Source organism: Magallana gigas, chromosome 4 (assembly GCF_963853765.1).
Source record: "Magallana gigas chromosome 4, xbMagGiga1.1, whole genome shotgun sequence".
Taxonomy (NCBI): domain Eukaryota; kingdom Metazoa; phylum Mollusca; class Bivalvia; order Ostreida; family Ostreidae; genus Magallana; species Magallana gigas.
Genome location: NC_088856.1, coordinates 2,691,322 through 2,703,210, shown reverse-complemented (window position 1 = coordinate 2,703,210; position 11,889 = coordinate 2,691,322). Strand labels below are relative to the sequence as shown.

Genomic DNA, 11,889 nt, shown 5'->3' with positions numbered 1-11,889 from the left:
TGTTGGTTGGCTATTGTTAATTGTAGTAATTACATTTCAAAAAATCAATCAAATGGACATAATGGGATTTAAGTGCGCGAAAAAAGTCAAATCAATCGTTTTGCTAAATAACAATTCGAAACGTAATACGAGTGCTCATTTAGTCATAATTTTATTTTGCAGTTGCATGTTGTCTTTATCCAGTGTATACCGGTTAATATGTGAGCAACATTGAACAATTGGTTTTATCATATGATTGACCAATTACTTGCTTTCTGATTGATATAATAAAATAATTTTTGCTGTTTTTTCGATCAATACTATGATAAGTCTCGGTGAATATTGTACTTCTGGGGAAGCTAGGTAATCGTATTGTACTTAAAACAGCAAAAGTTGTATGTTCTTGCGATATCCAACGGATGCTTGAACGTTCAACTTGACTCTTAAAGAACTATTATTCTTCACATTTTTGGATAGCTGTATCAAATTAGAATCGTGTCCTAGTTTCGATAATAATAATCTCTAACCCAAACAGGATTGTTGCTGAAACCTCATAAACATTAAGTACTAACAAGATGAAAATGGCTCTTCTTAATGAAAATGTTCGAACAAAAGGGTTTTTTCCAATGAAGATGTATGTCATAGTATATCATAAATAGAAAAAAAAAATCTGAATGAGAATCAAAATTGATAAAATTAAATTCTCTGATTTTTTTGACGAGTGAGAATTTTAAGCTGCTACTAACCTAGGGTTTGATTTACAGAAATAAGGTGAGAACGCTGAGCAGGATACCGACGCTTGTTATTTCCTTTTTGAGTTTGACCTGGAATGTTAAATACATTCTATTTGAGTAGAACAACCACAGAAGGATCACAACATATGTACCGAGTGTAACTGTGAACCCTCCATTGGAAACATGGCGACGATTGGGCACAATAATAACCAATGGAAGCTCAACTTGATCTGCCTGCTCCAAATCTCACCATATCTGTTTCTGTTGATATATCAAAACAGAATAAGATCAGAGAATTTAAAAAAAAATATGTTAGAAATGATCCGCTTGACATTTGTACACGATTAAGGTACCGGGTATCTCACTACATCAAGGATGATACTTTTCATGACACTACGTCACAATATGGCGATTTAACTGTTTTGTGAAAATATTTTATCGAACAATTTGATTGAATATCATCATAGCGTAGTGGTTAGCGTATCGCAGAATTCGAGCTGAAGTCCGCCTGAGGCTTTTGTCGTTATTTATAAAATTAATTTTTAGAAAGTCATGTTTTAAAATACAAATTGCTTATTCTTTGAATATTTGAGTTACTTTTTATGCATAATACTATCTTTCATGATAACATCCTTTTCTGCTTGTTTGAGAAAAAAATGTTTTAAGGTGTAGGGACCCACCTTAAACATTCACAGATCGTTGTGTCAAATTAACGGTTACATTTTGGATGTCCTCAGAACATTAAGTAATACTATAAAAAACAACAGAAATAACGGTTGCATTCCTAATATCCCCGAGTCATTTAACATCCTCAAGTCATTTAACATCCTCATGTCATTTAACATCAAATACAACAGAAATAACTGTTACCTTTTGGAGGTCCTCAGATCAATAAATGTTAAAATAAAAAAAACCCACCCCAAAATAACAGATATATTTTGATATCCTCAGACCATTGAACGTCAAAGACAAAAAAACAAAACAGTAGCGTATTCTGGACGTCGAGTGTAGAAGAAATAACTGTTATTGTTCGGCGTCCTTAGATCATTGTGCCTCAGAATACAAACAATTGTGTTTTAAAGGAGTACGTATTAAATTTTGTTAATTTTGGCTGTCAAAATATCAATACTTTAAGTCAATCAAATAATTCCCGTAATATTTATCTATCAGTGCATTTAGCCAGCTTTCTCTGAGCAGGGTTAAAATTTTAACAAAATATCTGATTAATTTATCAGAAATCAAAATTTTGCTTTCATGGATAACAGAAACCGCGTGTCTTGACTTTGGTTTGTCTGAATGAAATATCAGAGAAAATAACTTGAGTCATGACGTATTCGGGGTTTCTTCATTTGGAAAAAAGTATTATGTTTACTTTGTTATTTAGATTCATTCATGTGAGTTATTTGTTGCCCTGATGGATATTTTATTTTTAATGCTGTTGATTTTCGAGTTATTGCACTTGGATCACATACCGTTAAAGCGGATCGCCCACCAACGACCCAACGTAAAACAATCTCCACACTCTAATATTTGAGATTTTACAACGTCTCCATATGGATAACTTACAAGGTTTTACATTGCTAGAGAGAGAGAGAGAGAGAGAGAGAGAGAGAGAGAGAGAGAGAGAGAGAGAGAGAGAGAGAGAGAGAGATATTGTGCAATGATCCTATATTGTACAATGTTTAACATTTAAGGTAGTTTCAAATTGATAGTCAATGATTAATTCACGTAGACAAGCTCAGACAACAGGAATCTTTGAGTATATCCCCGGAAACAAATAAACTTTTTGGAACAGTATTTAATGTGTAGTTGTACGTGTGGTAAAATACGAAAATTATACCGCGACAGGAAGTGACGCCGAGGAAACGGTGTCAGAACCGCACAATGAATACATACATAATTACAAAAATTAAATAAACAATTAAAAAATAAACAATAAAAAAAAAAAACCAAACAACAAAAAACAAACACACACAAAAAACCCCCAAAAAACATAATTCAAAATTTCGCATGATGGTGGAAAGTTTGGCGAATATTAGGGTCTTCTACGTACAATATTTACTTACTTCTACAATCTGGAGCGAGCTCTTTGCTCTGTTGAGACGTTTTGTTGGCCTGGGTCTATGGGTTCTGAAACTTTCTATAATACTTGATAGAATGAATACTTCTTCGAAGCGCGTTCTACTTGATAGAGTGAGAACTTCTTTAGAGCGCGTTAGAGTTCGGGTTTGTCTTCAGGGATTTTGAATTACAAACTACTTCGGTCTTGTAGTGTGATTTACAACGAACGTTCTCGAATGATAACGTTGAAAAATGATGCGAGGTGTTTCGAGACACTTCCGATTTGAGAGATGTATTTATTATAAATCATCTTAAAAATTATTTTTCCTTCTTGGCAATTAAAATGGGCAAATAGAGATGGGGAGAAATACCCCCCCCCCCCATTTACAAATGTATATCGATTTCTATTGTACATGTACATCTTTGACAAGTTTGTGTGTTTGCTAAATACATATATAGTCAAAAAGTGGCGGAAACAGTAACCTGGGACTGACAGCAAATTCTAGATCCGGTTCCTGTTCTTGCTGTTACCGTCTCCTTCCTCTGAAGAAACACCCATCGAACACGTCTGGAATGGTTGGACTGCTAACTTGTGTCTGTCGGTGGTCAGTCACATCATATACTTATCGCATAATGAACGTGTATACTACCTGTGGTATCCAAGGTTTTTATTTATAGTTAACATCAAACCAAGAGGCTGTGTTTATATACCTATTTACGCTACCATAAAAGTGACAGTGACGTCAATACTAAATACCATAGATCAGAAACTGAACTTAGCGTTTTATATGATAATGTTTTTCGCATATTCTGCAACTTCTCTTGTTAGTCATGATATTGAATGATTATTGCAGAAAGATAGTACATGCATTATATATACCTTTTAATCTGATTATATAAACACCAAAATCAATAAAAGACAGTAATTAATTGTAATGATAAATGTTTTGCTTTGGTTTTCAGGGTTTTGTTCGATTTGATTTTTGTCGGGGCAATGGTTTTTGCTTACAATCGTGGTTTTAGAGTAATTATCTTGTTGATAAATTTAACACACTAGGGTTCGTCGACTTTTGTACCAAGGTCACCCAAGAAAGTATTTTTGTTGCAACCATTTTGATTTCATGATAAACAGATATACATATATACTTGTAAATCATTGAATGAAGCTCAAAGTTGTCATGAATGAAAAAGCCGCTTGACTGACGACTTCAAAATGATCGTTAAGGTAGTATGTGACTATATACGCGCACTCCTCAACCCACCCACCCTCGAGGTGACCTACTTAACCACCACACATAGTGTGTCAAAATAGATATCAGTGAAATTGAAAGCGAAACTTGGATTTCGATGAATAAGAGGCTCTGTAGCAATGAGTCAATGTACGGTGTGGGGGTGGGGGCCATCTAGACACTCGGTGCAGCTGGACCCGCACTCTAAGTCAATGTACGGAAATTGGGTTCCTTATCAAGGGTAGAAAAGAAAGCTTATTCAAGTTTTAATGTTGATTCAATGATATACTTCAGAAATCAATGCGTTTGCTATTTTTGACGAACAACGGTTTAACCCTATATAACGCCACTTGTATGTAAGTATTATAATGAAAGATGAACAAAGTCATAAATTTTTGTGGTGAATACGCAACTATACATGACTGTGTTTTATTATTTTAGTCAACAACCTGCAACATTTTAGCGTATGTTCTTGTTAGTGTGGGAATTTTTACATGGGTGTTTTCGACAAAGTTCTTCCTAAGAAATACACACTAAGTACTTAGTATTACTCATCTTCAATCTGTTCTGATTCAATTCGCTCCTGTTTAAACCAACATCTACACGTCTTGAGTAACTGGTAAAGAAGTTAGAAAAGAAAAGACTGAAAACAAATACAAAGACTTGTTCACATATATTCTATAAATATATATCATTATGATACTTAATCTCGTATATGTAAATAATTTGAAACTCATATAATCCCCGCTTCATGAAAGTCAACTCAAACGTATTTTGACTGTTGCGTCTAATCAATTAACCTAATTTTTAAATCTATTTAACTGAATTCCGTACCTAGTGTCTGCTCCAGTGGCGGATCCAAGATTTAGTGTTGATACCGGTAATTATATATATATATATATATATATATATATATATATATATATATATATATATATATATATATATATATATATATATATATATATATATATATTCTTAAGACACCCCCTGGGAAAATTCTGGATTTGCTCATGATTGAAATGTAATCAATAAACTTGCAAAAGGTATAAAGCTTATGCAAAATATTCATTGTGCGGCCTTTTTCCTAAAACTACCGTAACATACACAGTACATTGTATGCTGAATGATGCCGGGTTTAATTGAAAAATAACCTTTTCAAACTTTTGTCTGATATTATACAGTATTGCTTGAATTGACTGATTCTAGCTTGCAATTTGATTTGTAATAACAAATTAGATTACTTCTGAATAATCAATTTAATGGATAGCATAAACAAGTATTACAAAGGGGCCAATACACCAGAGGAACGCCTAGACATTTATTCAAACTTTACTTCCCTTTTTTGAGGATAAAGTCTTTAATGACATTATTTATCATATTATAAATCAGTTCAGTTAATTTATTCGCTCCAAACAATTTTAAACATGTGGTACGTGAGGGCAGATATAACATTTACAATATACCTATGAATCGGGCCAGAGGTACAAAAAAAACCCCAAAAAACCCAACACAAACATATATAAGGATTATAAAAGAGTTATATAAGTTGAAATTCATTGAGGACCATCCGACTGACGGACTACAGACTACTTCGTAATACAAATACAAATATATCGCCTGTGTAATTATTTAAACGATAAAATGCTTTCTTTGGTGATTCATGCGGGTCATTGTATTGTTTATTACCAAGAACCATACGATTCATAGGTTTAACATATATACATAAGTAAAGGGAACAAACATATGGGGACATTTAAAAAATAAAACCAAAAAAAAAAAGGCAACAAAACACCAACATTATAATCTTGTATTAGACTGCGTGTGCATATGGCAGTGTGCAAAATGTACATGACGGAAGTAAACAGGATAATGAAGAGTATATTCTCAAAACAAAAACAATGATTATAATTTTATCGTAATTTATCTTTGATATTCTTTGTTGAAAGTAATTGAATAAGTTTAAAGATAGAAGGCTTTTCATAATAATATTTGTTTAATACAACTTTCTTATTTCTTTATAAAATGGACATATCAAAATAAAATGAAACACATCTTTAAATTGTGATAGTGAACATAGTTTACAAACTCTCTCATTTCTATGGATATTATAAAATCTGCCACGCTCAATCTCGAGTTGATGAGAGGATAAATGGTATTTACTTATAAATTGTACATATACAGTTGGTATTGGTTTTGTTAAATATTCTTGTACTTCAAAATCATTACATAAGTGCTTATACATTATACATTTGGGAGAATTTTCAAAGTAACCATGTCCTTCTTGTATAAACATGTCGGTCAACCTCTGCTTCAGTTCGAGTAAGAATACATGTTCATTAAATTGTTCTTTACAGTTCCATATATATCCAAAACCTAAATTGTTAATCAATTGTATTATGTTTGAGAGCCAACAATTAGAGACTAACTGTGTTTCACATTCATTTACCATATCTTGGTATATATTGCTTAAAATACAATTATCACTATTCTTTAATTTTATCCAATATTTCAACATTCTATATTTTCTATCCAACTGCAGTGGTTTACGCCCCAATTCAAAATATACCATCATTGATGTAACACTTTTCTTAACACATAATAACTTCTTAGAAAAGTCTAAATGTATACTTTCTAATTCACTTGCTGGGTGCTGTCCCCATAATTCACAACCATAATGTACTATGCTACCAATATATGTATCAAACAGTGACAATTTTGTATTTCGTGAAGGTGGCGACATTGCAGAATCAAAGTACATTACCCTCATTAGCAGGTTATTTATTTATCTACATGTATTTAATTTTTTTTTGGCAGTGATCGCTACCTCCATAACCTTTATAAACCACAAGCATTTTATTGTTCAGATAAATACACAGGCAATATTTCTGTCTTTATACAACGAGGTATCATCTTAGGTTGCTGAAGGTTTCAACCAATCGATAAAAGGAGCGTGTAGATTTCAGTCCTGTCAGTTTTTACAGAGCTATGAATGTACAATCAATTTCCGTAAGATATGGGGAATTATATTTGGTGGATGTAAATATAATGTTTTGAATTTATTTCGCTATTATTGAAATAAAGTACATGGTTTATTAAAATCAGGTGAACACGTATGCATGATTATCCGGTATAACGTTATGTACGTAAATTTCATTAATACATTTGTAAAACATACGGGCTTCCATCCTTCCAATGTATGCATACAGGCCAGTTCTTAGTTGTTTTAATAGTGTGTTGGGCAGGCTTGGGAGTAAGAGGGGGTGCGGTATTTCTCCTTTTTTTTTTTTTAATTATTGTTTGTCATGTTGGAAATATCAAGATTCAGAAACACCCCAGTTTAACTGCATTGCTGGCACTCGATAACCTTAACTTCGAATAGGGTAAATATTTGCCTTCATTCAATGCAGATTAGTCGCCACCAAACGAAGAAAACAATTTTACGTTCTTTTTCTGATAAAGAACACAAATATTCATAAAATATGCTTGTGGACGGTTGAGGGGAGTTATATTTGTTCTCGGATCGTAAACAAGTTGACGGAGTGTCAACAGATTATTTTGTTTAAAGATAGAAGGCTTTTCATAATAATATTTGTTTAATACAACTTTCTTATTTCTTTATAAAATGGACATATCAAAATAAAATGAAACACATCTTTAATTTGTGATAGTGAACATAGTTTACAAACTCTCTCATTTCTATGGATATTATAAAATCTGCCACGCTCAATCTCGACTTGATGAGAGGATAAATGGTATTTACTTATAAATTGTACATATACAGTTGGTATTGGTTTTGTTAAATATTCTTGTACTTCAAAATCATTACATAAGTGCTTATACATTATACATTTGGGAGAATTTTCAAAGTAACCATGTCCTTCTTGTATAAACATGTCGGTCAACCTCTGCTTCAGTTCGAGTAAGAATACATGTTCATTAAATTGTTCTTTACAGTTCCATATATATCCAAAACCTAAATTGTTAATCAATTGTATTATGTTTGAGAGCCAACAATTAGAGACTAACTGTGTTTCACATTCATTTACCATATCTTGGTATATATTGCTTAAAATACAATTATCACTATTCTTTAATTTTATCCAATATTTCAACATTCTATATTTTCTATCCAACTGCAGTGGTTTACGTCCCAATTCAAAATATACCATCATTGATGTAACGCTTTTCTTAACACATAATAACTTCTTAGAAAAGTCTAAATGTATACTTTCTAATTCACTTGCTGGGTGCTGTCCCCATAATTCACAACCATAATGTACTATGCTACCAATATATGTATCAAACAGTGACAATTTTGTATTTCGTGAAGGTGGCGACATTGCAGAATCAAAGTACATTACCCTCATTAGCAGGTTATTTATTTATCTACATGTATTTAATTTTTTTTTGGCAGTGATCGCTACCTCCATAACCTTTATAAACCACAAGCATTTTATTGTCCAGATAAATACACAGGCAATATTTCTGTCTTTATACAACGAGGTATCATCTTAGGTTGCTGAAGGTTTCAACCAATCGATAAAAGGAGCGTGTAGATTTCAGTCCTGTCAGTTTTTACAGAGCTATGAATGTACAATCAATTTCCGTAAGATATGGGGAATTATATTTGGTGGATGTAAATATAATGTTTTGAATTTATTTCGCTATTACATGGTTTAATAAAATCAGGTGAACACGTATGCATGATTATCCGGTATAACGTTGATGTACGTAAGTTCAGTAATACATTTGTAAAAATTACGGGCTTCCATCCTTCCAATGTATGCATACAGGCCAGTTCTTAGTGGTATTTAAAGTGTGTGGGGGCAGGGTTGGGAGTTGGAGGGGGTGCGGTATTTCTACTTTTTTCTTTTAAAATTATTGTTTGTCATGTTGGAAATATCAAGATTCAGAAACACTCCAGTTTTACTGCATTGCTGCTTCGAATAGGGTAAATATTTACCTTCATTAAATGCAGATTAGTCGCCACCAAACGAAGATATCAATTTTACGTTCTTTTTGTGATAAAGAACACAAATATTCATAAAATATGCTTGTGGACGGTCGAGGGGGATTATATTTGTTCTCGGCTCGTAAACAAGTTGACGGAGTGTCAACAGATTATTTTGATAGGATCTTATACATATGACGTATGTAACCTGTTTACTGTCAACGCGTCATAAAAAATAGGTCAAAATGTACATAATGTTATCTGATTACTAGAGATGTATCACCGGCTTCTATAGTTTATTCATTACTTCCGTTTTTTTTTTTTTTAGATGTAATGAGGTAACTGGTAATAATTAAATGTTCATTGTTTCACTGAATTAAGGAGAAATTTGACATATTCGCTCATTAGCCCGTGTTAATAGACCATCTTGTCAAACCTATGACACAGGTGAAATAAAAATGAAATTAGCAAAGACAGTATTAGCCGGTTATGAAAATAAGTCTCGTGGTATTGTTTTTCTTTGTGTGTATGTGTATACATGTGTGATTTCATGTGTTTATTTGACATCAAAGTAAAGACTGATATGTTCGTGAAAACATGGGTTATCTCTTGACAGTCATAAGTTTACAAATATTTTGGGTGTAGTTTTTTGGGTTTTTTTTAAAATATGTTTTGACATCCAAGTAAAGTTTGGTATGTCATTAATATCATTCCGCATTTCTCCTCATTAGAACGAGTAAATAAAAAGTATAGGTTAGATGCTATTTCTCTAAATTGTCTATATAGAAAAAAAGGAAGAAAACAGTTCTTTTAAAAGATTTTATCACGGATAACAATATAGAAAATATAACAACAACTTTGTGCGTGCGCTAGATGCACACCACAGCTCAACATAAAAAAAGGAATTCTGACGACTTAGAATGTACACATTGAAAGACGATGGCTTCATATACAATATATAAATAACAGACAATATCAGGGACTTTTCGTGAATGAGAATAAAAGGTAGCACCATTCAGTAACAACAACTTTAACAGTCCATATGTACCCAGTGTTACATGGAGTACTCTTGTTGCGCAGCGACGTCTCGATCCGAGATCTAGTAAAATAATCAATGGCCTTTATATATACTCATGTATGTATATTATGTTCTGTCGCGATAAATCTCTCTCTCCGACCAGGAAATGGATTGGAAAAATCGACCAATCACCGCCCAGTTCACAATCTCGTTTTCCACAATTAAATAACTATATCCAATACAGATCCGAGGATTGCGCGGCTCTAAACCTGTGTCAGGCACAAATCCGCTCCAATGTTTTCATAGAAATCAAATCAGGAACGGTTAAAGATTCCGGAAGGTCATTTTTGATGGAGATTCCTTGTGGGACAAAAGCGATAAATTGTTTTCGGATTGAACTGAGAAATGGTCGGGATTTTCTGCCCAGTAGTAACCGTTGCCGTTGTCACTCGGGAACATGTGCATTTTTTGCATGGATGAGGTGATCTGGGACTCCCAGTCTGTCCTCCTGTAAGGTTCAGAGCCTGGGGAGTAAAGAAATAAAAAAATTAGTTTTCTTAAAATCAAATAAATAGCCGAATAATTGTATGAATGAGTGAATCAATGATTCAGATAATCAACTAATTAAAAGAATTCCAAAAAAAATATAATAAATAATTTTTTAAAAGTACATGCATATTGGGGAAATTTTTGACAAATTGCGAAAATACTTACGGATTTTGTTGACAGCTGAAATGTATCTGACGATCTCGGTGTGGCCCCTGCTTTGGGCGTCTTCCAGAGGTGTCCTGCATTTATTGTTGACCACCCTGAGGGAGGCACCCCCCTCCACCAGTAGCTGGACGATCAGGGAGTAGCCGCGGTACGCCGCTAGGTGGCACGGTGTGTCCCCACTCTTGGTTTGCTGGTTCACGTTAGCTCCGAACTTCATCAACAATCTGTAAAACAAAAACAACCAGTGTTAAGGAGAGTCTTAAATTCATTTACATTTTGCATTAGCCTATTTACATTTTCAGTTCCCACTTGCTAAATTTTAACAATTAAAATATTTGCAGAAAATTCATAAAATTTTGATGTGATGAAGGAGATGAATAATTCGATTGCAATATCAAAATTAATAAATGCAAACAATAATTTCAATGAAATGAATAAATCATAAAAAAAAATCTTGTCATATTTTGTTTAAAATAAGCAAGCATGGAAAAGAACTCACTGTGCAACATCGAACTGGTCATTGTCACAGGCTGCATGTAGGGGGGAGCCCCTCCAGGCGGTGAGGGTGTTGGGGTTAGCCCCTTGTTCCAGGAGGGACCGGGCCAGCTCTAAATACCCCAGGCAGCAGGCCCAGTACAGTGCAGTCCCATCATTTCTGGCCGTCTGCGAGTTCAAACATGTAAATTTCCTCTGTGCTAATAATTTTTTGGCGAGTGTAACATCCCCACTTCGAATTGCTTCAATTAATGATATAGCCATTTCGCTGTCTCTCGCTCTTTTACTACAATGTAAACTATTCGTACCGGCTTTTAGGTATACTTATATATCGTGGTAGGCGGGGACTCGCTTTACGATATTCATTCGTTGTACCTTTGTCCAATGAAAAGCGAGGAAATCTGGGTCACAGATATAGAATGTCAATACGCCGTTAGACACAAGACAGCTCTTACAAGTGAGAGGACGGCATAATACAAACCTCTCAGCTCTTGTGGTAAAATGCATAATTGAACAAATAGTCCTCCAATGTATCAACATAGGAGCGAAAGGTCGGCAATTCAACTTCCATAAGGTACAAAGTATATATATATAATTATATATGACCGTGATTCCCAACTCTACGTGTTTGATCTGACGTAGAATATTCCAGAGTCCTCCTGGGTTTCCATGTACTGACAAAAACGTTAATAGTATGCAAATTAG

General features: G+C 33.7%; 1 protein-coding gene across 1 annotated transcript; it reads right to left on the bottom strand.

Moving 5' to 3' along the window:
* Positions 1-9,762: 9,762 nt before the first annotated feature.
* On the bottom strand, positions 9,763-11,489 carry LOC105326883 (serine/threonine-protein kinase TNNI3K). Its single transcript, XM_011427107.4, has 3 exons — positions 11,189-11,489; positions 10,690-10,913; positions 9,763-10,499 (listed from the first exon to the last, which is right to left on the bottom strand). Exons 1-3 carry the CDS (start codon positions 11,446-11,448, stop codon positions 10,300-10,302), a joined length of 684 nt encoding a protein of 227 aa, XP_011425409.2. The 5' UTR covers positions 11,449-11,489; the 3' UTR covers positions 9,763-10,299.
* Positions 11,490-11,889: the final 400 nt, after the last annotated feature.